General features: G+C 44.9%; 1 protein-coding gene across 1 annotated transcript in view; it reads left to right on the forward strand.

Moving 5' to 3' along the window:
• The first annotated feature begins 8,942 nt into the window (after nt 1–8,942).
• The window catches only part of LOC120027891 (band 4.1-like protein 3), a 29,754-nt gene continuing 13,092 nt past the window's right edge, over nt 8,943–25,604 (forward strand). Inside the window, exons 1-3 of the mRNA XM_038972988.1 lie at nt 8,943–8,978; nt 9,232–9,426; nt 16,184–16,288. Coding sequence (XP_038828916.1) covers nt 8,943–8,978; nt 9,232–9,426; nt 16,184–16,288 — 336 coding nt within the window. The remainder of the gene's footprint in view (nt 8,979–9,231; nt 9,427–16,183; nt 16,289–25,604) is intronic.

Raw genomic sequence — 25,604 nt, forward strand, 5'->3', positions numbered from 1 at the left:
GTCTGTTATAACTACCTGTTACAAACCCCTCATGTTGTCTGTTACAACAACTACCTGTTACAAACCCCTCATGCTGTCTGTTATAACAACCAGCTGTTACAAACCCTCATGTTGTCTGTTATAACTACCTGTTACAAACCCCTCATGTTGTCTGTTATAACAACTACCTGTTACAAACCCTCATGCTGTCTGTTATAACAACTACCTGTTACAAACCCCTCATGCTGTCTGTTATAACAACTACCTGTTACAAAACCTCATGCTGTCTGTTATAACAACTACCTGTTACAAACCCCTCATGCTGTTGTTATAACAACTACCTGTTACAAACCCTTCATGCTGTCTGTTATAACAACCAGCTGTTACAAACCCCTCATGCTGTCTGTTATAACAACTACTGTTACAAACCCCTCATGCTGTCTGTTATAACAACTACCTGTTACAAACCCCTCATGTGTCTGTTATAACAACTACCTGTTACAAACCCCTATGTTTTCTGTTATAACAACTACCTGTTACAAACACTCATGCTGTCTGTTATAACAACTACCTGTTACAAACCCTCATGCTGTCTGTTATAACAACTACTGTTACAACCCCTCATGTTATTGTTATAACAACAACCTGTTACAAACCCCTCATGTTGTCTGTTATAAACAACTACCTGTTACAAACCCCTCATGCTGTCTGTTATAAAACTACTGTTACAAAACCCTCATGCTGTCTGTTATAACAACCAGCTGTTACAAACCCCTCATGCTGTCTGTTATACTACCTGTTACAAACCCCTCTAGTTGTTGTTATAACTACCTGTTACAAACCCCTCATGCTGTCTGTTTAACAACTACCTGTTACAAACCCCCATGCTGTCTGTTATAACAACTACCTGTTACAAACCCCTCATGCTGTCTGTATAAACAACTACCTGTTACAAACCCCTCATGTGTCTGTTATAACAACTACCTGTACAAACCCCTCATGTTGTCTGTTATAAACTACCTGTTACAAACCCCTCATGTTGTCTGTTATAAAACTACCTGTTACAAACCCTCATGCTGTCTGTTATAACAACTACCTGTTACAAACCCTTCATGCTGTCTGTTATAACAACAGCTGTTACAAACCCTCATGCTGTCTGTTATAACAACTACCTGTACAAACCCCTCATGCTGTCTGTTATAACAACTACCTGTTACAAAACCCTCATGCTGTCTGTTATAACAACTACTGTTACAAACCCCTCATGCTGTCTGTTATAACAACACCTGTTACAAACCCTCATGCTGTCTGTTATAACAACTACCGTTACAAACCCCTCATGCTGTCTGTTATAACAACTACCTGTTACAAACCCCTCATGTTGTCTGTTATAACAACTACCTTACAAGACCCCTCATGTTTTCTGTTATAACAAAATACCTGTTACAAACCCCTCATGCTGTCTGTTATAACAACTACCTGTTACAAACCCCTCATGCGTCTGTTTAACAACTACCTGTTACAAAACCCCTCATGTATCTGTTATAACAACTACCTGTACAAACCCCTCATGTTGTTGTTATAACAACTACCTGTTACAAACCCCTCATGCTGTCTGTTTATAACAACTACCTGTTACAAACCCCTCATGCTGTTGTTATAACAACCAGCTGTTACAAACCCCTATGCTGTCTGTTATAACTACCTGTTACAAACCCCCCATGTTGTCTGTTATAACTACCTGTTACAAACCCTCATGCTGTGTATAACAACTACCTGTTACAAACCCTCATGCTGTCTGTTATAACAATACCTGTTACAAACCCCTCATGCTGTCTGTTATAACAACTACCTGTTACAAACCCTCATGCGTCTGTTATAACAAATACCTGTACAAACCCTATGCTGTCTGTTATAACAACTACCGTTACAAACCCCTCATGCTGTCTGTTATAACAACTACCTGTTACAAACCCCTCATGTTGTCTGTTATAACTACCGGTTACAAACCCCTCATGTTATCTGTTATAACAACTACCTGTTACAAACCCCTCATGTTGTCTGTTATAACAACTACCTGTTACAAACCCCTCATGTTGTCTGTTATAACAACTACCTGTTACAAACCCCTCATGCTGTCTGTTATAACAACTACCTGTTACAAACCCCTCATGCTGTCTGTTTAACAACTACCTGTTACAAACCACTCATGCTGTCTGTTATAACAACTACTGTAAACCACTCATGTTTCTGATACAAACTACCTGTTACAACCTCATGCTGTCGTTATAACAACTACCTGTTACAAACCCTCATGCTGTCTGTTATAACAACTCTGTTAACCCCTCATGTTTTCTGTTATAACAGCTACTTGTTACAAACCCCTCATGCTGTGTTATAATAACTACCTGTTACAAACCCCTCATGCTGTCTGTTATAACTACCTGTTACAAACCCCTCATGTTGTCTGTTATAACTACCTGTTACAAACCCCTCATGCTGTCTGTTATAACAACTACCTGTTACAAACCCCTCATGCTGTCTGTTATAACAACTACCTGTTACAAAACCCCTCATGCTGTCTGTATTATAACAACTACCTGTTACAAACCCCTCATGCTGTCTGTTATAACAACTACCTGTTACAAACCCCTCATGCTGTCTGTTATAACAACTACCTGTTACAAACCCCTCATGCTGTCTGTTATAACAACTACCTGTTACAAAACCCTCATGCTGTCTGTTATAACAACCGCTGTTACAAACCCCTCATGCTGTCTGTTATAACAACTACCTGTTACAAAACCCTCATGCTGTCTGTTATAAAAAACCACGTTACAAACCCTCATGCTGTCTGTTATAAACAACTACCTGTTACAAACCCCTCATGCCTTCTGTTATAACAACACTGTTACAAACCCCTCATGTGTCTGTTATAACAACCACTGTTACAAACCCCTCATGCTGTCTGTTATAAAATACCTGTTACAAACCCCTCATGTGTCTGTTATAACTACCTGTTACAAACCCCTCATGCTGTCTGTTATAACAAACTACCTGTTACAAACCCCTCATGTGTCTGTTATAACACCACCTGTTACAAACCCCTCATGCTGTCTGTTATAACAACTACCTGTTACAAACCCCTCATGCTGTCTGTTATAACAACTACCTGTTACAAACCCTCATGTTGTTGTATAACTACCTGTTACAAACCCTCATGTTTGTCTGTTACAACAACTACCTGTTACAAACCCTCATGCGTCTGTTATAACAACCAGCTGTTACAAACCTCATGTTGTCTGTTATAACTACCTGTTACAAACCCTCATGTTGTCTGTTATAACAACTACATGTTACAAAAACCCCATGCTGTCTGTTATAACAACTACCTGTTACAAACCCCTCATGCTGTCGGTTTTATAACAACTACCTGTTACAAAACCCCTCATGCTGTCTGTTATAACACTACCTGTTACAAACCCCTCATGCTGTCTGTTATAACAACTACCTGTTACAACCCCTCATGCTGTCTGTTATAACAACTACCTGTTACAAACCCTCATGCTGTTGTTAAAAACCACTGTTAAAACCCCTCATGCTGTCGTTATAACAACTACCTGTTACAAACCCCTCATGCTGTCTGTTATAACAACATACCTGTTACAAACCCTCATTGTGTCTGTATAACAACTACCTGTTACAAACCCCCTCATGTGTCTGTTTAAACAACCACTGTTACAAACCCCTCATGCTGTCTGTTATAACTACCTGTTACAAACCCCTCATGTTGTCTGTTTAATAACTACCTGTTCAAACCCTCATGCTTGTCTGTTTATAACAACTACCTGTTACAAACCCCTATGTGTCTGTTATAACAACTACCTGTTACAAACCCCTCATCGTCTGTTATAAACAAACTACCTGTTACAAACCCCTCATGTTTGTCTGTTTATAACAACACCTGTTACAAACCCTCATGTTGTCTGTTATAACTACCTGGTACAAACCCCTCATGTGTCTGTTAAAAAACTACTGTTACAAAACCAACTCATGCTGTCTGTTATAACAACTACCTGTTACAAACCCTCATGCTGTCTGTTATAACAACCAGCTGTTACAAACCCTCATGCTGTCTGTTATAACAACTACCTGTTACAAACCCCTCATGCTGCTGTTTATAACAACTACCTGTACAAACCCCTCATGCTGTCTGTTATAACAACTAACTGTTACAAACCCCTCATGCTGTCTGTTATAACAAAACCTGTTACAAAACCCCTCATGTTGTCTGTTATAACTACCGGTTACAAACCCCTCATGTGTCATTGTTATACAACTACCTGTTACAAACCCCTCATGTTGTCTGTTATAACAACTACCTGTTACAAACCCCTCATGTTGTCTGTTATAACAACTACCTGTTACAAACCCCTCATGCTGTCTGTTATAACAACTACCTGTTACAAACCCCTCATGTTGTCTGTTCTATAACAACTACATGTTACAAACCCTCATGCTGTCTGTTATAACAACCAGCTGTTACAAAAACCCCTCATGCTTGTCTATGTTATAACAACTACCTGTTACAAACCCCTCATGCTGTCTGTTATAACTACCTGTTACAAACCCCTCATGTTGTCTGTTACAACAAACTTACCTGTTACAAACCCCTCATGCTGTCTGTTATACACAACTACCTGTTACAAAACCCTCATGTTGTCTGTTATAACTACCTGTTACAAACCCCTCATGTTGGTCTGTTATAACAACTACCTGTTACCAAACCCTCATGCTGTCTGTTATAACAACTACCTGTTACAAAACCCCTCATGCTGTCTGTTTATAACAACTACCTGTTACAAACCCTCATGCTGCTGTATAACAAACTACCGTTACAAACCCCTCATGCGTCTGTTATAACAACATACCTGTTACAAACCCTCATGCTGTCTGTTATAACAACTACCTGTTACAAACCCTTCATGCTGTCTGTTATAACATACCATGTTACAAACCCCTCATGCTGTCTGTTATAACAAACTACCTGTTACAAACCCCTCATGCTGTCTGTTATAACAACTACCTGTTACAAACCCTCATGCTGTCTGTTATAACAAATACCTGTTACAAAACCCTCATTGTGTCTGTTATAACAAACGCTGTTACAAACCCCTCATGCTCGTCTGTGTATAACAACTACTGTTACAAACCCACCCATGTCTGTCTGTTATAACAACCGTTACAAACCCCTCATTGCTGCTGTTTATAAAACCCTGTTACAAACCTCATGCCTTGTTTGTATAATAAACCACTGTTACAAACCCCTCATGCTGTCTGTTAAATAACTACAGCTGTTAACAAACCCTATAGATACAATGCTGTCTGTATCTGTTATAACTACCTGTTACAAACCCCTCATTGCTTGTACTGTTGTAACAACTACTCTGTTATACAAACCCCTCATGTGTGTTGTTATATAAAAAACTCGTTACAAACACCCTCATGTTGTCTGGTTAAAAAACTACTGTTACAAACCCCTACATGCTGTCTGTTATAACACCTACCTTGTTACAAACCCCTCATGTCTGTTCTGTGTATAACAACTACCTGTTACAACCCCTCATGTTGTCTGTTAAATACCTGTTACAAACACCCTCACTGTAATCTGGCTGTTATCAACAACTACCTGTTACAAACCCTCATATGCTGTCTGTTATAACAACCGTTACAAACCCTCATGCTGTCTGTTATAAACTACCGTTACAAACCCCTCATGCTGTCTGTTATACAACTACCTGTTACAAACCCATCATGCTGTCTTTATAACACAACTACCTGTTACAAACCCCTCATGCTGTGCTGTTATTAACAAACTACCTGTTACAAACCCTCATGCTGTCTGTTATAACTATACATACCTGTTAACAAAAACCCCTCATGCTGTCTGTTATAACAAACTACCTGTTACAAACCCCTCATGCTGTGTCTGTTATAACAACTACCTGTTACAAACCCTCATGCTGTCTGTTATAACAACCACTGTTACAAACCCTCATGCTGTCTGTTTAACCAACTACCTGTTACAAACCCCTCATGCTGGTCTGTTAAACAACTACCTGTTACAAACCCCTCATGCTTGTCTGTTATAACAACTACCTGTTACAAACCCCTCATGCTTGTCTGTTATAAACAACTACGCTGTTACAAACCCCTCATGTTCTCTGTATATACACTAATCACTGTTACAAACCCCTCATGCTGTTCTGTTATAAACAACTACCTGTTACACAAACCCCTCCATGCTGTCTGTTATAACAACTACCTGTTACAAACCCTCTCATGCTGTTCTGTTATAACAAACAACTGTTACAAACCCCTCATGTTGTCTGTTATAACAACTACCTGTTACAAACCCCTCAGCTGCTTGTCTGTATAACAACTACCTGTTACAAACACCTCATGCTGTTGTTTATAACAACCCTGTTACAAAACCCCTCATGCTGTCTGTTATAACTACCTGTTACAAACCCCTCATGTTGTCTGTTATAACAACTACCTGTTACAAAACCCCTCATGCTGTCTGTTATAACAACTACTGCTGTTACAAACCCCTCATGTTGTCTGTTATAACAACTACCTGTTACAAACCCCTCATGTGTCATGTTATAAATCCTGTTACAAACCCTCATGCTTATGTTATAACAACTACCTGTTACAAACCCCTCATGCTTGTCTGTTATAACAACTACCTGTTACAAACCCTCATGCTGTCTGTTATAAACAACCCTGTTACAAACCCCTCATGCTGTCTGTTATAACAACTACCTTACAAAACCACCTCATGCTGTCTTGTTAAAACTACCTGTTACAAACCCCTCATGTTGTCTGTTAAACAATACCTGTTACAAACCCCTCATGCTGTTGTTTATAACAACCAGTGTACAAACCTCATGCTGTCTGTTATACAAACTACTGTTACAAACCCTCATTTGTCTGTTATACAACTACCTGTTACAAACCCTCATGCTGTCTGTTATAACAACTACCTGTTACAAACCCCTCATGCTGTCTGTATAAACAATACCTGTTACAAACCCCTCATGCGTCTGTTATAACAACTACCTGTTACAAACCCTCATGCTGTCTGTATAAAACTACCTGTTACAAACCCCTCATGCTGTTATAACAACTACCTGTTACAAACCCCTCATGCTGTCTGGTTATAACAACACTACTGTTACAAACCCCTCATGCTGTCTGTTATAACAATACCTGTTACAAACCCCTCATGCTGTCTGTTATAACAACTACCTGTTACAAACCCTCATGTGTCTGTTATAACAACTACCTGTTACAAACCCCCATGTGTCGTGTTATAACAAACCGTGTTACAAACCCCTCATGTGTCTGTTAATAACAACTACCTGTTACAAACCCTCATGCTTTTCTGTTATAAAACTACCTGTTACAAAACCCCTCTTGTCTGTTATAACAACTACCTTGTTACAAACCCCTCATGCTGTCTGTTATAACAACTACCTGTTACAAAAACCCTCATGCTGTCTGTTATAACAACTACCTGTTACAAACCCCTCATGCGTCTGTTATAACAAACTACCTGTTACAAACCCTCCTGCATGTCTGTTATAACAACACTGTTTACAAACCCCTCATGTTGTTGTTATAACTACACTGTTACAAACCCCTCATGCTGTTCTGTTATAAACTACCTGTTACAAACCCTCATGCTGTCTGTTATAACAAAACTACCTGTTACAAACCTCATGCTGTCTGTTATAACAACCAGCTGTTACAAAACCCCTTATGCTGTCTGTTATAACAACTACCTGTTACAAACCCTCATGCTGTCTTGTTATAACAACTACCTGTTTACAAACCCCTTCATGCTGTCTGTTATAACAACTACTGTTACAAACCCCTCATGCTGTCTGTCTATAAAACTACCTGTTACAAAACAACCTCATGTTGTCTGTTTATAACTAACTCTGTTACAAAACCCTCATGTGTTCTGTTATAACAAACTACCTGTTACAAACCCTCATGTGTGTATAACAACTACTGTACAACCCCTCATGTTGTCTGTTATAACAACTACTGTTACAAACCCCTCATGCTGTCTGTGTTATAACAACTACCTGTTACAAACCCCTCATGCTGTCTGTTATAACAACTCACTGTTACAAACCCCTCATGTGTCTGTTATTAAACAACTACCTGTTACAAAACCCCTCATCGTCTGTTATAAAAAGCTTGTTAAAACCCTCATGTTCTGTTATAACAACCAGCTGTTACAAACCCTCATGTTGTCGTTATAACAACTACCTGTACAAACCTCTCTGTTGTCTGTTATAACAAACCGCTGTTACAAAACCCCTCATGCTGTCTGTTATAACAACTACCTGTTACAACCCCTCATGCTGTCTGTTATAACTACCTGTTACAAACCCCTCATGCTGTCTGTTATAACAACTACCTGTTACAAACACCTCATGTGTCTGTTATAACAACTACCTGTTACAAAACCCCTCATGCTGTCTGTTATAACAACTACCTGTTACAAACCCCTCATGCTGTCTGTTATAACTACCTGTTACAAACCCCTATGTTGTCTGTTAACCAACAAACTACCTGTTACAAACCCCTCTCATGCTGTCTGTTATAACAAACACTGTTACAAACCCTCATGTTGTCTGTTATAAACTACCTGTTACAAAACCCCTCATGTTGTCTGTGTTATAACAACTACCTGTTACAAAACCTCATGCGTCTGTTATAACAACTACCTGTACAAACCCCTCATGCGTCTGTTATAACATACTAACTGTTACAAACCCTATCATGCTGTCTGTTATAACAACTACCTGTTACAAACCACCCTCATGCTGTCTGCTTTATCAAACCTGCAGTGTATATAAACCTGTTACAAACCCTCAATTGCTATGGTTAACAACTACCTGTTTACAAACCCTCTATGTGTCTGTTTATACACAACTACTGTTACAGAACCCTCATGCTGTCTGCTCTATAACAACTACTGTTTACAAACCCTCAGCTTCTGTCTGTTATTAACAACTACTGTTACAAACCCTCATGCTGTCGTGTTATAACATACTAACTGTACAAAACCCCTCATGCTTGTCTGTTGTATAACAACTACCTGTTACAAACACCTACGCATGTTTTCTTTTACTAAACAAAACAGCTGTTACAACTCTTCCTGCTCCTCAGGACACAGTGGGCACGCCGGAGGAGCTGTTGAAACACACGACCAACATCAGTGAGCTCAAGAGGTCGTTCCTGGAGACGGGCGCCGACTCGGCTGGCCTTACCGAATGGGAGAAGAGGCTGTCATCGTCCCCCCTGCGCTCGCCGCGCCTTGACGAGGCCCCCATGATCGAACCCCTGGAACTCGACGAGGTACCGGTAAGTTCACTGTTAAATCAGAGAGGGACTGAATGGAGAGAGAGAGAGAGAGAGAGAGACAGGGGGACATCCACGTACCTTGTAGAGACCCCTCCATTTTTTATAAAACATTTAGTAGAACCTCACTGGGTGGAAACATCAACATTAGAAATCTAGTGGCATCTAATCCAGTGGTGGCCAGTGTGCAGGTTTTTGTTCCATTCCTGCTCTAACACCTGATTCTACTAATCAGCTGCTCATTAGCTCCTTGATAAGCTGAATCAGGTTAGAAAACCTGCTGGATGTACATACACAACCCTGATCTAAAGAGAAATAACATATTCACTTTTGAGGCTATGATTTGAAGGTTGAGATGTGTCTGCTACAGTGTGAGAAGGTTGAGATGTGTCTGCTACAGTGTGAGAAGGTTGAGATGTGTCTGCTACAGTATGAGTGTCACGGTCGTCTTGAGGTGAATGAATGGACCAAGGCGCAGCGTGATATGAATACATCTTCTTTTATTTTACGACGAAGATGAACACGAAACGAAACACTTATACAAACTATACAAAACAACAAACAACCGTGAAGCTACAAACGAAAGTGCACACACAAGCTACTTACGTTCAACATAGACAATCTCCCACAATCACCTAAAGCCTATGGCTGCCTTAAATATGGCTCCCAATCAGAGACAATTAATGACATCTGTCTCTGATTGAGAACCAAACCAGGCAACCATAGACTTTCCTAGAACTCTCTCCTGAACACAACCCCATACACTATACAACACCCCCTAAACAATACACACACCCTAAACTAGACAAAACACACAAACTTCCCATGTCACACCCTGACCTAACTAAAATAATAAAGAAAACAAAGAATACTAAGGCCAGGGCGTGACATAACCCCCCCCTCAAGGTGCGAACTCCGGACGCACCAGCATAAAGTCTAGGGGAGGGTCTGGGTGGGCGTCTGTCCACGGTGGCGGCTCTGGTGCTGGTCGTGGTCCCCACCCCACCATAGTCACTACCCGCTTTCGTATCCTCCTCCAAATGGCCACCCTCCAAATTAACCCCACCGGACTAAGTGGCAGCACCGGACTAAGGGGCAGCACCAGGATAAGGGGCAGCACCAGGATAAGGGGCAGCACCAGGATAAGGGGCAGCACCAGGATAAGGGGCAGCACCAGGATAAGGGGCAGCTCCGGACTGAGGGACGGCAGCTCCGGACTGAGGGACGGCAGCTCCGGACTGAGGGACAACACCGGACTGGCTGGCGGACCCTGGCTGGCTGGCGGATCCTGGCTGGCTGGCGGATCCTGGCTGGCTGGCTCTGGCGGATCCTGGCTGGCTGGCTCTGGCGGATCCTGGCTGGCTGGCTCTGGCGGATCCTGGCTGGCTGGCTCTGGCGGATCCTGGCTGGCTGGCTCTGGCGGATCCTGGCTGGATGACGGCTCTGGCTGGTCATGGCTCGCTGACGGCTCTGGCTGGTCATGGCTCGCTGACAGCTCTGGCTGGTCATGGCTCGCTGACGGCTCTGGCTGGTCATGGCTCGCTGACGGCTCTGGCTGGTCATGGCTCGCTGACGGCTCTGGCTGGTCATGGCTCGCTGACGGCTCTGGCTGGTCATGGCTCGCTGACGGCTCTGGCTGATCCGGTCTGGCGGAAGGCTCTGGCTGATCCGGTCTGGCGGAAGGCTCTGGCTGATCCGGTCTGGCGGAAGGCTCTGGCTGATCCGGTCTGGCGGAAGGCTCTGGCTGATCCTGTCTGGCGGAAGGCTCTAGCGGCTCCTGTCTGGCGGAAGGCTCTAGCGGCTCCTGTCTGGCGGAAGGCTCTAGCGGCTCCTGTCTGGCGGACGGCTCTGTAGGCTCATGGCAGACGGGCGGCTTTGCAGGCTCATGGCAGACGGGCGGCTTTGAAGGCTCAATACAGACGGGCAGCTCATGCGGCACTTGGCAGACGGACAGTTCAGACGGCGTAGGGCAGACGGGCAGTTCAGGCGCCGTTGGGCAGACGTGCAGTTCAGGCGCCGTTGGGCAGACGGGCAGTTCAGGCGCCGTTGGGCAGACGGGCAGTTCAGGCCGGCTGAGACGCACTGTAGGCCTGGTGCGTGGTGCCGGAACTGGAGGTACCGGGCTAAGGACATGCACCTTCAGGCTAGTGCGGGGAACAACAACAGGGCACACTGGACTCTCAAGGCGTACTATAGGCCTGGTGCGTGGTACCGGCACTGGTGGTACCGGGCTGAGGGCACGCACATCAGGGCGAGTACGGGGAGAAGGAACAGTGCGTACAGGGCTCTGGAGACGCACAGGAGGCTTAGTGCGTGGTGCCGGAACTGGTGGTACTGGACTGGAGACACGCACCATAGGGAGAGTGCGTGGAGAAGGAACAGGGCTCTGGAGACGCACTGGAAGCCTGGTGCGTGGTGTAGGCACTGGTGGTACTGGCCTGGAGCGGGGAGGTGGCGCCGGAAATACCGGACCGTGCAGGCGTACTGGCTCCCTTGAGCATTGAGCCTGCCCAACCTTACCTGGTTGAATGCTCCCCGTCGCCCGACCAGTGCGGGGAGGTGGAATAACCCGCACCGGGCTATGTAGGCGAACCGGGGACACCATGCGTAAGGCTGGTGCCATGTAAGCCGGCCCGAGGAGACGCACTGGTGGCCAGATATGTAGGGCCGGCTTCATGACATCCGGCTCAATACTCAATCTAGCCCTGCCAGTGCGGGGAGGTGGAATAACCCGCACCGGGCTATGCACACGTACAGGAGACACCGTGCGCTCTACTGCGTAACACGGTGTCTGCCCGTACTCCCGCTCTCCACGGTTAGCCTGGGAAGTGGGCGCAGGTCTCCTACCTGCCCTCGGCCCACTACCTCTTAGCCTCCCCCCCAATAAATTTTTGGGGTTTACTCACAGGCTTCCTTGCTAGTCGTACCCTCATAACTTCGGTTCCTCTCTCCGGTTGCCTCTGCTCTCCTAATCGCCTCCAGCTGTTCCCATGGAAGGCGATCTCTTCCAGCTCGGATCTCCTCCCATGTATAGCAACCCTTGCCGTCCAATACATCCTCCCATGTCCACGAGTCCTGGTTACTTTGCCGCTGTTGTTGGTTCCGCTCACGCTGCTTGATCCATGTGTGGTGGGAGATTCTGTCACGGTCGTCTTGAGGTGAATGAATGGACCAAGGCGCAGCGTGATATGAATACATCTTCTTTTATTTTACGACGAAGATGAACACGAAACGAAACACTTATACAAACTATACAAAACAACAAACAACCGTGAAGCTACAAACGAAAGTGCACGCACAAGCTACTTACGTTCAACATAGACAATCTCCCACAATCACCTAAAGCCTATGGCTGCCTTAAATATGGCTCCCAATCAGAGACAATTAATGACATCTGTCTCTGATTGAGAACCAAACCAGGCAACCATAGACTTTCCTAGAACTCTCTCCTGAACACAACCCCATACACTATACAACACCCCCAAACAATACACACACCCTAAACTAGACAAAACACACAAACTTCCCATGTCACACCCTGACCTAACTAAAATAATAAAGAAAACAAAGAATACTAAGGCCAGGGCGTGACAATGAGAAGGTTGAGATGTGTCTGCTACAGTGTGAGAAGGTTGAGATGTGTCTGCTACAGTGTGAGAAGGTTGAGATGTGTCTGCTACAGTGTGAGCTCAGGTTGAGATGTGTCTGCTACAGTGTGAGAAGGTTGAGATGTGTCTGCTACAGTGTGAGCTCAGGTTGAGATGTGTCTGCTACAGTGTGAGAAGGTTGAGATGTGTCTGCTACAGTGTGAGAAGGTTGAGATGTGTCTGCTACAGTGTGAGAAGGTTGAGATGTGTCTGCTACAGTGTGAGGAGGTTGAGATGTGTCTGCTACAGTGTGAGCTCAGGTTGAGATGTGTCTGCTACAGTGTGAGAAAGTTGAGATGTGTCTGCTACAGTGTGAGCTCAGGTTGAGATGTGTCTGCTACAGTGTGAGAAGGTTGAGATGTGTCTGCTACAGTGTGAGAAGGTTGAGATGTGTCTGCTACAGTGTGAGCTCAGGTTGAGATGTGTCTGCTACAGTGTGAGCTCAGGTTGAGATGTGTCTGCTACAGTGTGAGAAGGTTGAGATGTGTCTGCTACAGTGTGAGCTCAGGTTGAGATGTGTCTGCTACAGTGTGAGAAGGTTGAGATGTGTCTGCTACAGTGTGAGAAGGTTAAGATGTGTCTGCTACAGTGTGAGAAGGTTGAGATGTGTCTGCTACAGTGTGAGAAGGTTGAGATGTGTCTGCTACAGTGTGAGAAGGTTGAGATGTGTCTGCTACAGTGTGAGCTCAGGTTGAGATGTGTCTGCTACAGTGTGAGAAGGTTGAGATGTGTCTGCTACAGTGTGAGAAGGTTGAGATGTGTCTGCTACAGTGTGAGAAGGTTGAGATGTGTCTGCTACAGTGTGAGAAGGTTGAGATGTGTCTGCTACAGTGTGAGAAGGTTCAGATGTGTCTGCTACAGTGTGAGAAGGTTGAGATGCGTCTGCTACAGTGTGAGAAGGTTGAGATGTGTCTGCTACAGTGTGAGAAGGTTCAGATGTGTCTGCTACAGTGTGAGAAGGTTCAGATGTGTCTGCTACAGTGTGAGAAGGTTGAGATGTGTCTCCTACAGTGTGAGAAGGTTGAGATGTGTCTGCTACAGTGTGAGAAGGTTCAGATGTGTCTGCTACAGTGTGAGAAGGTTGAGATGTGTCTGCTACAGTGTGAGAAGGTTGAGATGTGTCTGCTACAGTGTGAGCTCAGGTTGTTTAGGGGGAAAGAGATGAATGAGATCCTTCCTCTCCATGTCAAGTCTCTGGAGACTGGGGCCTCTACCGCCTCCCTTTGAAAATCTGCTCAATAATCCATGCAGGTGGAGGACGGTGCTTAACAGCCAGCTACTGGAGATAGAAGAACAGCTGTTATGAAAGAATCGCTGCCTCATTATAACATTTGACACCTACCTTTCTTCTCCAGTGCTGTTTTCAAATAGTTACCAAGCATCAACCTGTTTTTCAATGGAAGTTAAGCCACGGTAAAAGGAAGTGATTCCGATGCGGCTCCTTGACGAAGCCAAAAAGTGTAAGCAACATTATCCAACCATTGAAGCCAAAAGTAGATAAAAGGAGCAAGCGTTGAAAGGAGCAGGGGACAATTAACAGTGGGACATCAGAATAGGGCTGGATTGATTTGTAGCAGCCTGGCCAGTGAACGAGTAATAAATCCTTGAGCTGTAACCTTGCCAAACGGAGGTGGGAGAGAGAGACAGAAGGAAGCCATTGGAAACATCCTTCTCGGCTAAGCATTTTAGTGCACTAAGATATATATATATATGGAGAAGCATGCGGGGCCTTCAAAAGAGAGGGAGGATTAGGGAGAAGAAACCCTGCTCCCCTCTGCATGGTGTGTGTGTGTGTGTGTGTGTGTGTGTGTGTGTGTGTGTGTGTGTGTGTGTGTGTGTGTGTGTGTGTGTGTGTGTGTGTGTGTGTGTGTGTGTGTGTGTGTGTGTGTGTGTGTGTGTGTGTGTGTGTCAGTGTGTGTGGGAACATCAAGCAGTCGGGAGAATGGCAATGATGACGTAACCAGGGAAAGGAGATATTTTATTCATTAATGTAGCAGCAACAACGGCGTATTCAGTATTTATTTTTATGACTGTTGGGATGTGGTTAAATTAAGTGTGGAAAGGAGACAGTTTACCACTCAGCCGAGTCTTGCTACCTTGTTTCATTCTTTATTTGTGAGCTACTGGAAGAAGAGGGACTGTGTGGGTCTGCACTCTGTAGAGAATGTCTCATAAATTCAGACCCATATGTCCGATATCAACGCCATGTTGTGACTACGTTTGGAGAGATACTATAGTCCTGTAGTCACACGCTGGTGAAATCTCAGATCACACACACTCTTATCCAACACAATGAGTAAATATCACACACACTCTTATCAAACACAATGAGTAAATATCACACACACTCTTATCCAACACAATGAGTAAATATCACACACACTCTTATCAAACACAATGAGTAAATATCACACACACTCTTATCCAACACAATGAGTAAATATCACACACACTCTTATCCAACACAATGAGTAAATATCACACACACTCGTATCCAACACAATGAGTAAATATCACACACACTCTTATCAAACACAATGAGTAAATATCACACACACTCTTATCAAACACAATGAGTAAATATCACACACACTCTTATCAAACACAATGAGTAAATATCACACACACTCTTATCAAACACAATGAGTAAATATCACACACACTCTTATCAAACACAATGAGTAAATATCACACACACTCTTATCAAACACAATGAGTAAATATCACACACACTCTTATCAAACACAATGAGTAAATATCACACACACTCTTATCAAACACAATGAGTAAATATCACACACACTCTTATCAAACACAATGAGTAAATATCACACACACTCTTATCCAACACAATGAGTAAATATCACACACACTCTTATCAAACACAATGAGTAAATATCACACACACTCTTATCAAACACAATGAGTAAATATCACACACACTCTTATCAAACACAATGAGTAAATATCACACACACTCTGTAATGTGTAATGGTGCCAGCAATAGGATGCAGACCACACACACACACACACCTCAAAGCTACTTTCAATTCTAGTTAATTCATGCTGTTAGTTTGTTTCCCTTTTTTTCTTTTTCTTTTCCATTCATGTAGAGCCAAGAGGATGAGGGAGAGGATGAGAGAGAGAGAGCCATGGCTGCAGGCGGTAGCGTTGAGGAGGACATCAAGCACAGCCCTGTGGATACTAAGACTACTGTGGTAGGTAGCCAAGCTGTCACTACATACAAGTATCTGCTGGTTCAGGTATCTCTGTGTGATTAGAAAACCTTCATCTCTGCTGCTTGGCTAGATTAGAGCCAGCTACTCCAATTAATTATTGACGAGTCTTACACATTTAACCTATGATCCATTTGGGTGTGTAGGACTAGGTTCCTATCCAGCAAACCAACATTTAATTAGTTCTGTGACAGTTCCCAGAACATTCATTAGGCCACGGCAAATGTTCTCTTAACCGAAAACCTGTCCAGTCGTGCTGATGATTATAGAATGTTTGTATAAAACGTTCGCCTGACGTTCCAAGAATGTCCCTAGAAAACATTTAGTCTGTTCTTTAAAGGTTCCTAGAATGTTTCTGGGAACAGTCTGGTGGGAACATTGTGGGGACATTTACTGGAAACATTACTGGTTCATTGTGTTATTACATTACCTAGAAACCTAATGAGAACGTTTGGGGAATGTTCTGTAATGGTTGTTACAGATGTTGTGCACAACATTTTTGTGAATTTTAGGAGAACATTCCAAGGATATTTCATAAAAGATTTAAAATAAGAAAACAAATAGATTTTGTTTTCAAAAATGTGAATGTTTTTGGGATGTTATCATCCTAATGTTGGATAAAACCCTAACTATAAGTTCATGGGAAGCTAATATTTTGGGAATGTTCCAGGTTTGCCGGGTATGTTATTCATTGTCAGCAGTGGATGACAATGTGACTCATTTGACCCTGTACAGTACCAGTCAACCTTTGCACACTCTTGGCATTCTCTCAACCAGCTTCATGAGGTAGTCACATGGAATGCATTTTCAATTAACATGTGTGCCTTGTTAAAAGTTAATTTGTGGAATTTCTTTCCTTAATGCGTTTGAGCCAATCAGTTGTGTTGTGACAAGGTAGGGGTGGTATACAGAAGATATAGCCCTATTTGGTAAAAGACCAAGTCTTTATTATGGCAAGAACAGCTCAAATAAGTAAAGAGAAACGACAATCCATCATTACTTTAAGACATGGCAAGAACTTTGAAAGTTTCTTCAAGTGCAGTCGCAAAAAACATCAAACACTATGATGAAACTGTCTCTCATGAGGACCGCCACAGGAAAGGAAGACCCAGAGTTACTTCTGCTGCAGAGGATAAGTTCATTAGAGTTACCAGCCTCAGAAATTGCAGCCCAAATAAATGCTTCACAGATGCTTCTCAGAGTTCAAGTAACAGACACATCACAACATCAATTGTTCAGAGGAGACAGTGTGAATCAGGCCTTCATGGTTCGAATTGCTGCAAAGAAACCACAACTAAAAGACACCAATAAGAAGAAGAGACTTGTTTGGGCCAAGAAACACAAGCAATGGACACTAGACCAGTGGAAATCTATCCTTTGGTTTATTGAGTCAAAATTTGAGATTTTTGGTTCCAACCGCTGTGTCTTTGTGAGAAGCAGAGTAGGTGAACAGATGATCTCCTCGTGAGTAGTTCTCACTGTGAAGCATGGAGGAGGAGGTGTGATGGTGTGGGGGTGCTTTGCTGGTGACACTGTCAGTGATTTATTTAGAATTCAAGGCACACTTAACCAGCATGGCTGCCACAGCCTTCTGCAGCGATACGCCATCAGGACAACAGGACAATGACCCAACACACCTCCAGGCTGTGTAAGGGCTATTTGACCAAGAAGGAGAGTGATAGAGTGCTGCATCAGATTACCTGGCCTCCACAATCACCCGACCTCAACCCAATTGAGTTGGTTTGGGATGAGTTGGACCGCAGAGTAAAGAACAAGCAGCCAACAAGTGCTCAGCATATGTGGAAACTCCTTCAAGACTGTTGTAAAAGCATTCCAGGTGACTACCTCATGAAGCTGGTTGAGAGAATGCCAAGAGTGTGCAAAGCTGTCATCAAGGCAAAGGGTGGCTATTTTGAAGAGTCTTTTTGTTTAACACTTTTTTGGCTACTACATGAATAACATATGTGTTATTTCATAGTTTGGATGTCTTCATTATTATTCTACAATGTAGAAAATAGTAAAAATAAAGAAAAACCCTTCAATGAGCTATATGGAGAGACCGCTTTTAACAATACACTATTAACTAAGAACTGTGATACAATACATGACCAAAAGTATGTGGACACCTGCTCGTCGAACATCTCATTCCCAAATCATGGGCATTAATATGGAGTTGGTGCCCTCTTTGCAGCTATAACAGCCTCCACTCTTCTGGGAAGGCTTTCCACTAGATGTTGGAACATTGCTGAGGGGACTTGCTTCCATTCAGCCGCAAGAGCATTAGTGAGGTTGGGCACTGATGTTGGACGATTAGGCCTGGCTCACAGTCGGTGTTCCAATTCATCCCAAAGGTGTTCGATGGGGTTGAGGTCAGGGCTCTGTGCAGGACAGTCAAGTGCTTCCACATCGATCTCGACAAACCATTTCTGTATGGAACTCCCTTTGTGCATGGGGGGCATTGTCATGCTGAAACAGGAAAGGGCCTTCCACAAACTGTTGCCACAGGTTTGGAAGCACAGAATCGTCTAAAATGTCATTGTATGCTGTAGTGTTAAGATTTCCATTCTCTGTATCTAAGAGGCCCGAACCATGAACAACAGCCACAGACCATTATTCCTCCTCCACCAAACTCGACAGTTGGCACGATGCATTGGGGCAGGTAGTGTTCTCCTGGCATCCGCCAAACTCAGATTCGTCCGTTGGACTGCCAGATGGTGAAGCGTGATTCATCACCACTTCGTGGCAGAGCCGTTGTTGCTTCTAGACGTTTCCACTTCACAATAACAGAACTTACAGTTGACTGGGGCAGCTGTAGCAGTGCAGAAATTTGACAAACTGACTTGTTGGAAAGGTGGCATCCTATGACGGTGCCACGTTGAAAGTCACTGAGCTCTTCAGTAAGGCCATTCTACTGCCAAAGTTTGTCTATGTAGATTGTATGCCTGTGTGCTCGATTGTATATACCTGTCAGCAACGGGTGTGGCTGAAATAGTCGAATCCACTCATTTGAAAGGGTGTCCACATACTTTTGCATATATATTGTATATGTTGCTGTCTATGATCTATGTTCCTTCAAGTCTAAAGTTGCTTCCTTATTGCTCTTCTTGGTACTGCCATTGGAAGTCCTACTCCCCCATTGAACTGGCTAACCCCAGTCTTTGTATGTATCTTGTATGTAGGATTCTGACGGGTGGGTAATAGTAAGCAAAGTCCCTCCTAAGGTAGCCGAAAAGAGAAACATTGTCAACTATAAAGTTATGGCCGTCGATAACATTGTGGCTGAAGGAGCGCTCGGCGACGCCAGTGGTGTCGTTGTCATCAAGGAGTTTGGCAAACCATACGAGAGCTTCAGCAGTGAACTATCGTCCAAGACCGAGGAGATGGAGGAGAAGACCTACACCCTGGGCAAGTCCTACGACACCATGTCAGGCAAGATCATCACCATGACGACGCAGGCCAAAGATGGTGGGGAGGCGGCGGTAGCCGCTCCGGCGGTGTTCGCCAGGGAGCTGAAGAGGGCGGCGGACCAATCCACCACCACTGTGAAGATCATCCCGGTATCGACTGAGTACGAGATGCCAGTGTCGGTCCACTTGAGTCTCCCGCCCATAGAGGGAATCGGACCCCCAATGATCACCATCCAGGAGGCCAGGACCCCCTCTCCATCCGAGGGAATGGGACCCTCCATGATCACCATCCAGGAGGCCAGGACCCCCTCTCCATCCGAGCCCAGCGACGGTGGCCTGGGCGCCATGCGGACCGTAGTGTCCATCCGCTCCAGCCCGAAAATAAGTGATGCCGCGAGAGCGGACAGCAGGAAGCAGCTAAGGGAGACTTTTCTCCTGGGAGACAGGAGCACCACCCCTGTTGCGCCTCACACACCCCTCTCGCCACGGTCCCCAATGGCCAAGTCCCCAATGGCCAAGTCCCCAATGGCCAAGTCCCCCATGAAGATGCCCAAGCCTCAAATGGTCGATCTGCGTCTGAGCCCCAGCCCTGTGTCCTATCTATCCAGAACCCCATCGCCCTCCAAAGTGGTAGGATGATATGAAACCCCCCCCCCCCCCCCAAATACCTGAAACCCCATCTCCCTAACCCCCCACTTTATCCTCAAGTTACTTCCTCTTCCCCCCCCTCTCCCTAAACCCCCACTTTATCCTCAAGCTACTTCCCCTTCCCTCCTCTCCCTAAACCCCCACTTTATCCTCAAGATACTCCCCCCCCTCTCCCTAACCCCCCACTTTATCCTCAAGTGACTCCCTCTTCCCCCTCTCCCTAAACCCCCACTTTATCCTCAAGCTACTTCCCCTTCCCTCCTCTCCCTAAACCCCCACTTTATCCTCAAGCTACTTCCCCTCCCCTCCTCTCCCTAACCCCCCACTTTATCCTCAAGCTACTTCCCCTTCCCCCCTCTCCCTAACCTCCCACTTTATCCTCAAGCTACTTCCCCTTCCCTCCTCTCCCTAACCCCCCACTTTATCCTCAAGTTACTCCCCCCCCTCTCCCTAAACCCCCACTTTATCCTCAAGCTACTTCCGCTTCCCCCCCTCTCCCTAACCCCCACTTTATCCTCAAGCTACTTCCGCTGCCCCCCTCTCCCAAACCCCCACTTTATCCTCAAGCTACTTCCGCTTCCCCCCCCCCTCCCTAACCCCCACTTTATCCTCAAGCTACTTCCGCTGCCCCCCCTCTCCCTGATCCCCCACTTTATCCTGAAGTTACTTCCCCTTCCCTTCCCTCCTCTCTCTAACCCCCCACTTTATCCTGAAGTTACTTCCCCCCCTCTCCCTAATCCCCCACTTTATCCTCAAGCTACTTCCGCTTCCCCCCCTCTCCCTACCCCCCCCCCCCCCCACTTTATCCTCAAGCTACTTCCGCTTCCCCCCCTCTCCCTAACCCCCCACTTTATCCTCAAGCTACTTCCGCTTCCCCCCCTCTCCCTAAACCCCCACTTTATCCTCAAGCTACTTCCGCTTCCCACCCTCTCCCTACCCCCACTTTATCCTCAAGCTACTTCCGCTTCCCCCCCTCTCCCTACCCCCCCCCCCCACTTTATCCTCAAGCTACTTCCGCTTCCCCCCCTCTCCCTACCCCCACTTTATCCTCAAGCTACTTCCGCTTCCCACCCTCTCCCTACCCCCACTTTATCCTCAAGCTACTTCCGCTCCCCCCCCTCTCCCTACCCCCACTTTATCCTCAAGCTACTTCCGCTTCCCCCCCTCTCCCTACCCCCCCACTTTATCCTCAAGCTACTTCCGCTTCCCCCCCTCTCCCTACCCCCCCCCCACTTTATCCTCAAGCTACTTCCGCTTCCCACCCTCTCCCTACCCCCACTTTATCCTCAAGCTACTTCCGCTTCCCACCCTCTCCCTAACCCCCCACTTTATCCTCAAGCTACTTCCGCTTCCCCCCCTCTCCCTAAACCCCCACTTTATCCTCAAGCTACTTCCGCTTCCCACCCTCTCCCTACCCCCACTTTTTCCTCAAGCTACTTCCGCTTCCCCCCCTCTCCCTACCCCCCCCCCCCCCCCCCCCCACTTTATCCTCAAGCTACTTCCGCTTCCCCCCCTCTCCCTAATCCCCCACTTTATCCTCAAGCTACTTCCTCTTCCCCCTCTCCCTAATCCCCCACTTTATCCTCAAGCTACTTCCTCTTCCCCCTCTCCCTAATCCCCCACTTTATCCTCAAGCTACTTCCTCTTCCCCCTCTCCCTAATCCCCCACTTTATCCTCAAGCTACTTCCGCCCCAGCCTGTTTGGTTGTCTTATCCACTGCAACAAGGCTGGACCCGGCGCTGTTTTGCACTCGACTGAATGTTCATGGGAATTGCATGGGAGTCTGTTTTTTCTTTCTATAGTTTGCTCTGTTTATTTGATCCCTTTGCCACTGTATTTGATGTTATTTGTTCACTGCTTGTCTTAGCCAAACTTGCTGCTCCATGGGTACTGGCATTTGTTTACCTCTTTCATTTCGATTTGTAAATGAAAATCGTGTTTTGTTTTAAGCTGGTCCCCATGCTGCTAGCCACACCAAATGAATGCTTTCCACTTTGGCTTATGGTACGGTATGCTATGGTTGGTATGCCACTGATTGCTTCAGTCCTGCCACTTTTACTTTGACTTCCCTGGGTTTGCGCTCTCTGACCTCTCTGCAGCTTGATCTGACATGATGATATTGGCCCTATTCATAAGAGGAGACCCTCCGACACACAAGACACTCTTGTCTGTCTTACCTATTGCCTTTATGACTGACATTCTCAAGAGAAAAACAACTCGAGTTCAGTGATTGACATGTCACAGGATGGTGTTTCTACCCATGTGCTCTGTAAAATAAATGCATTGCTCCGAGTTGCATATTATAGCATACAAACTGAATTAAAATAGTTGGAAACCAATTTGATGAAACCTTTGTAATTCTTGCATTGTTGTATAGAAGGAAATCAATCTAGGTTGTGATTGACATAATTATTTTTGAATACTTTAGAATAAAATTTGACAAACCCAATCTTCTAAGTTTACCTTTCTTAGCTATCAATCATCACCTCAATGCTCTTATGAATAATCCCGTCCAACCCCCCCGTCCCCTGAGCTTGTGTCTGGGCATTGTGTGAAAGACCTGTCTCTTTGTCTCTCCTATGTACGTACAGTATCTAACTGTGTGTGTGTCTCTCTTCTACTCCTGTTGTGTTGACTCTCCCCATCTCTCTGTCTGCTCAGCCAAAGCCGACCTTTGAGGAGATGTCCCCGGAGCTCACCGCTCTCTTACAGTCGGCCAGAGATCAGACCAGCACGCGGGTCTGGACTGCTTCGCCTGCCTTTAGTCAGACCGTGTTTAAGGTGGCCTCTTATACCATATAGATAATATACAACTCAACAAACGTGATGACAACAGTTGTAGTGCATGCATATCTGAGTTTTTAAAATTCTTTTTTTACCTTTTATACAGGTTATTCTCATTGAGATAGCATCTCTTTTGCAAAAGACCTGTTCAGTATCTGTACTGTTTGTCACTGATGTGTTTGTTCTTGTTGTTGAGGAAATGTTGTCACTGTAGCCACTGTGTTGTCTGTCAGGCTTTTCTGTCCCCTGTCCGTCCGTCCTTCCTGCCGGCTATTAAAACAGTGGACAGGTTTATGAGGAGGAATGGTTTGTCTAGACAGAGGCACCACATGGTCCTGGGGCCTTATTGAAGAGGAATGGTTTGTCTAGTCAGAGGCACCACATGGTCCTGGGGCCTTATTGAAGAGGAATGGTTTGTCTAGACAGAGGCACCACATGGTCCTGGGGCCTTATTGAAGAGGAATGGTTTGTCTAGTCAGAGGCACCACATGGTCCTGGGGCCTTATTGAAGAGGAATGGTTTGTCTAGACAGAGGCACCACATGGTCCTGGGGCCTTATTGAGGAGGAATGTTTTGTCTAGACAGAGGCACCACATGGTCCTGGAGCCTTATTGAAGAGGAATGGTTTGTCTAGACAGAGGCACCACATGGTCCTGGGGCCTTATTGAAGAGGAATGGTTTGTCTAGTCAGAGGCACCACATGGTCCTGGGGCCTTATTGAAGAGGAATGGTTTGTCTAGACAGAGGCACCACATGGTCCTGGGGCCTTATTGAAGAGGAATGGTTTGTCTAGTCAGAGGCACCACATGGTCCTGGGGCCTTATTGAAGAGGAATGGTTTGTCTAGTCAGAGGCACCACATGGTCCTGGGGCCTTATTGAAGAGGAATGGTTTGTCTAGTCAGAGGCACCACATGGTCCTGGGGCCTTATTGAAGAGGAATGGTTTGTCTCGACAGAGGCACCACATGGTCCTGGGGCCTTATTGAAGAGGAATGGTTTGTCTAGTCAGAGGCACCACATGGTCCTGGGGCATTATTGAAGAGGAATGGTTTGTCTAGTCAGAGGCACCACATGGTCCTGGGGCCTTATTGAAGGGGAAAGGCACCACATGGTCCTGGGGCCTTATTGAAGGGGAATGGTTTGTCTAGACAGAGGCACCACATGGTCCTGGGGCCTTATTGAAGAGGAATGGTTTGTCTAGTCAGAGGCACCACATGGTCCTGGGGCCTTATTGAGGAGGAATGGTTTGTCTAGACAGAGGCACCACATGGTCCTGGGGCCTTATTGAAGAGGAATGTGAGAGCGTTACCCACCCGGCATATTTGATTTTGCAACTCTACTCCACCTTTAGGTCATTTTGATACCTGAAAGTGGGGAAAAAAGCAATCATCCAATGCACAGCATGTTAAATGATTTAAACATGTATTCAGAAAGATCACATCGGTACTAACATATGAAGTAACCCTTCCCTACTGTATGGAAGCAGATTCTAGGTTATCCACCCACTCTGCCCAGAGTGGCTGAAAACTTGCTTTGGTGATGAAATTTCACTTCCTTATGATCTAAAATACATTTTTACCAAAAAACAAATATAATTATTCACGTTCTAAATCATTCAGTGTGAACTTTTCCTCCAACATCCAAAAATAAGCACCAAGATAATAATAATAAATAAGCACCAATAATAAGCACCTGCACATAGAGGTGCAGGTTTCTTATAACAACGGTTGACATAGAGGTGCAGGTTTCTTATAACAACTGTTGACATAGAGGTGCAGGTTTCTTATAACAACTGTTGACATAGAGGTTACAGGTTTCTTATAACAACTGTTGACATAGAGGTGCAGGTTTCTTATAACAACTGTTGACATAGAGGTGCAGGTTTCTTATAACAACTGTTGACATAGAGGTGCAGGTTTCTTATAACAACTGTTGACATAGAGGTGCAGGTTTCTTATAACAACTGTTGACATAGAGGTGCAGGTTTCTTATAACAACTGTTGACATAGAGGTGCAGGTTTCTTATAACAACTGTTGCGGATTTTATATCTTGTGGTCGTCTTCAAAGTTGTTTCCTAGGGTCGCAAAAATATATAAATTAGCATGACACGAGCTGAATTAAATGTAAAAGGCTTTGAAAATGAAAAGCTTGGTATACACTCAGTGCTCCGTTGAAATTTATAGAGATATGCTTGTTTTTGTGAGAAATCTAATAATAACAGGAATTTCGAATTAAAATAAAGTGTATACTTAAATATGAAAATACTACATGTCATGTCTCAAAATCAATATCTATCTTACCTCTATATTGTTTTATGTCCTACGGATTCGAGAAGAAAGATGACCAGTTCAAAGGGAAAGTGAGCCTGTCAGGTAGCCAATAGCCTTAATTCTTGCACGGCATCCAGCCTAGCTGACACAATGCACTTTTCCTGATTTTTGACCACTTTTTTCCCTC

Source organism: Salvelinus namaycush, chromosome 33 (genome assembly GCF_016432855.1).
Source record: "Salvelinus namaycush isolate Seneca chromosome 33, SaNama_1.0, whole genome shotgun sequence".
NCBI classification, from domain to species: Eukaryota; Metazoa; Chordata; class Actinopteri; order Salmoniformes; family Salmonidae; genus Salvelinus; species Salvelinus namaycush.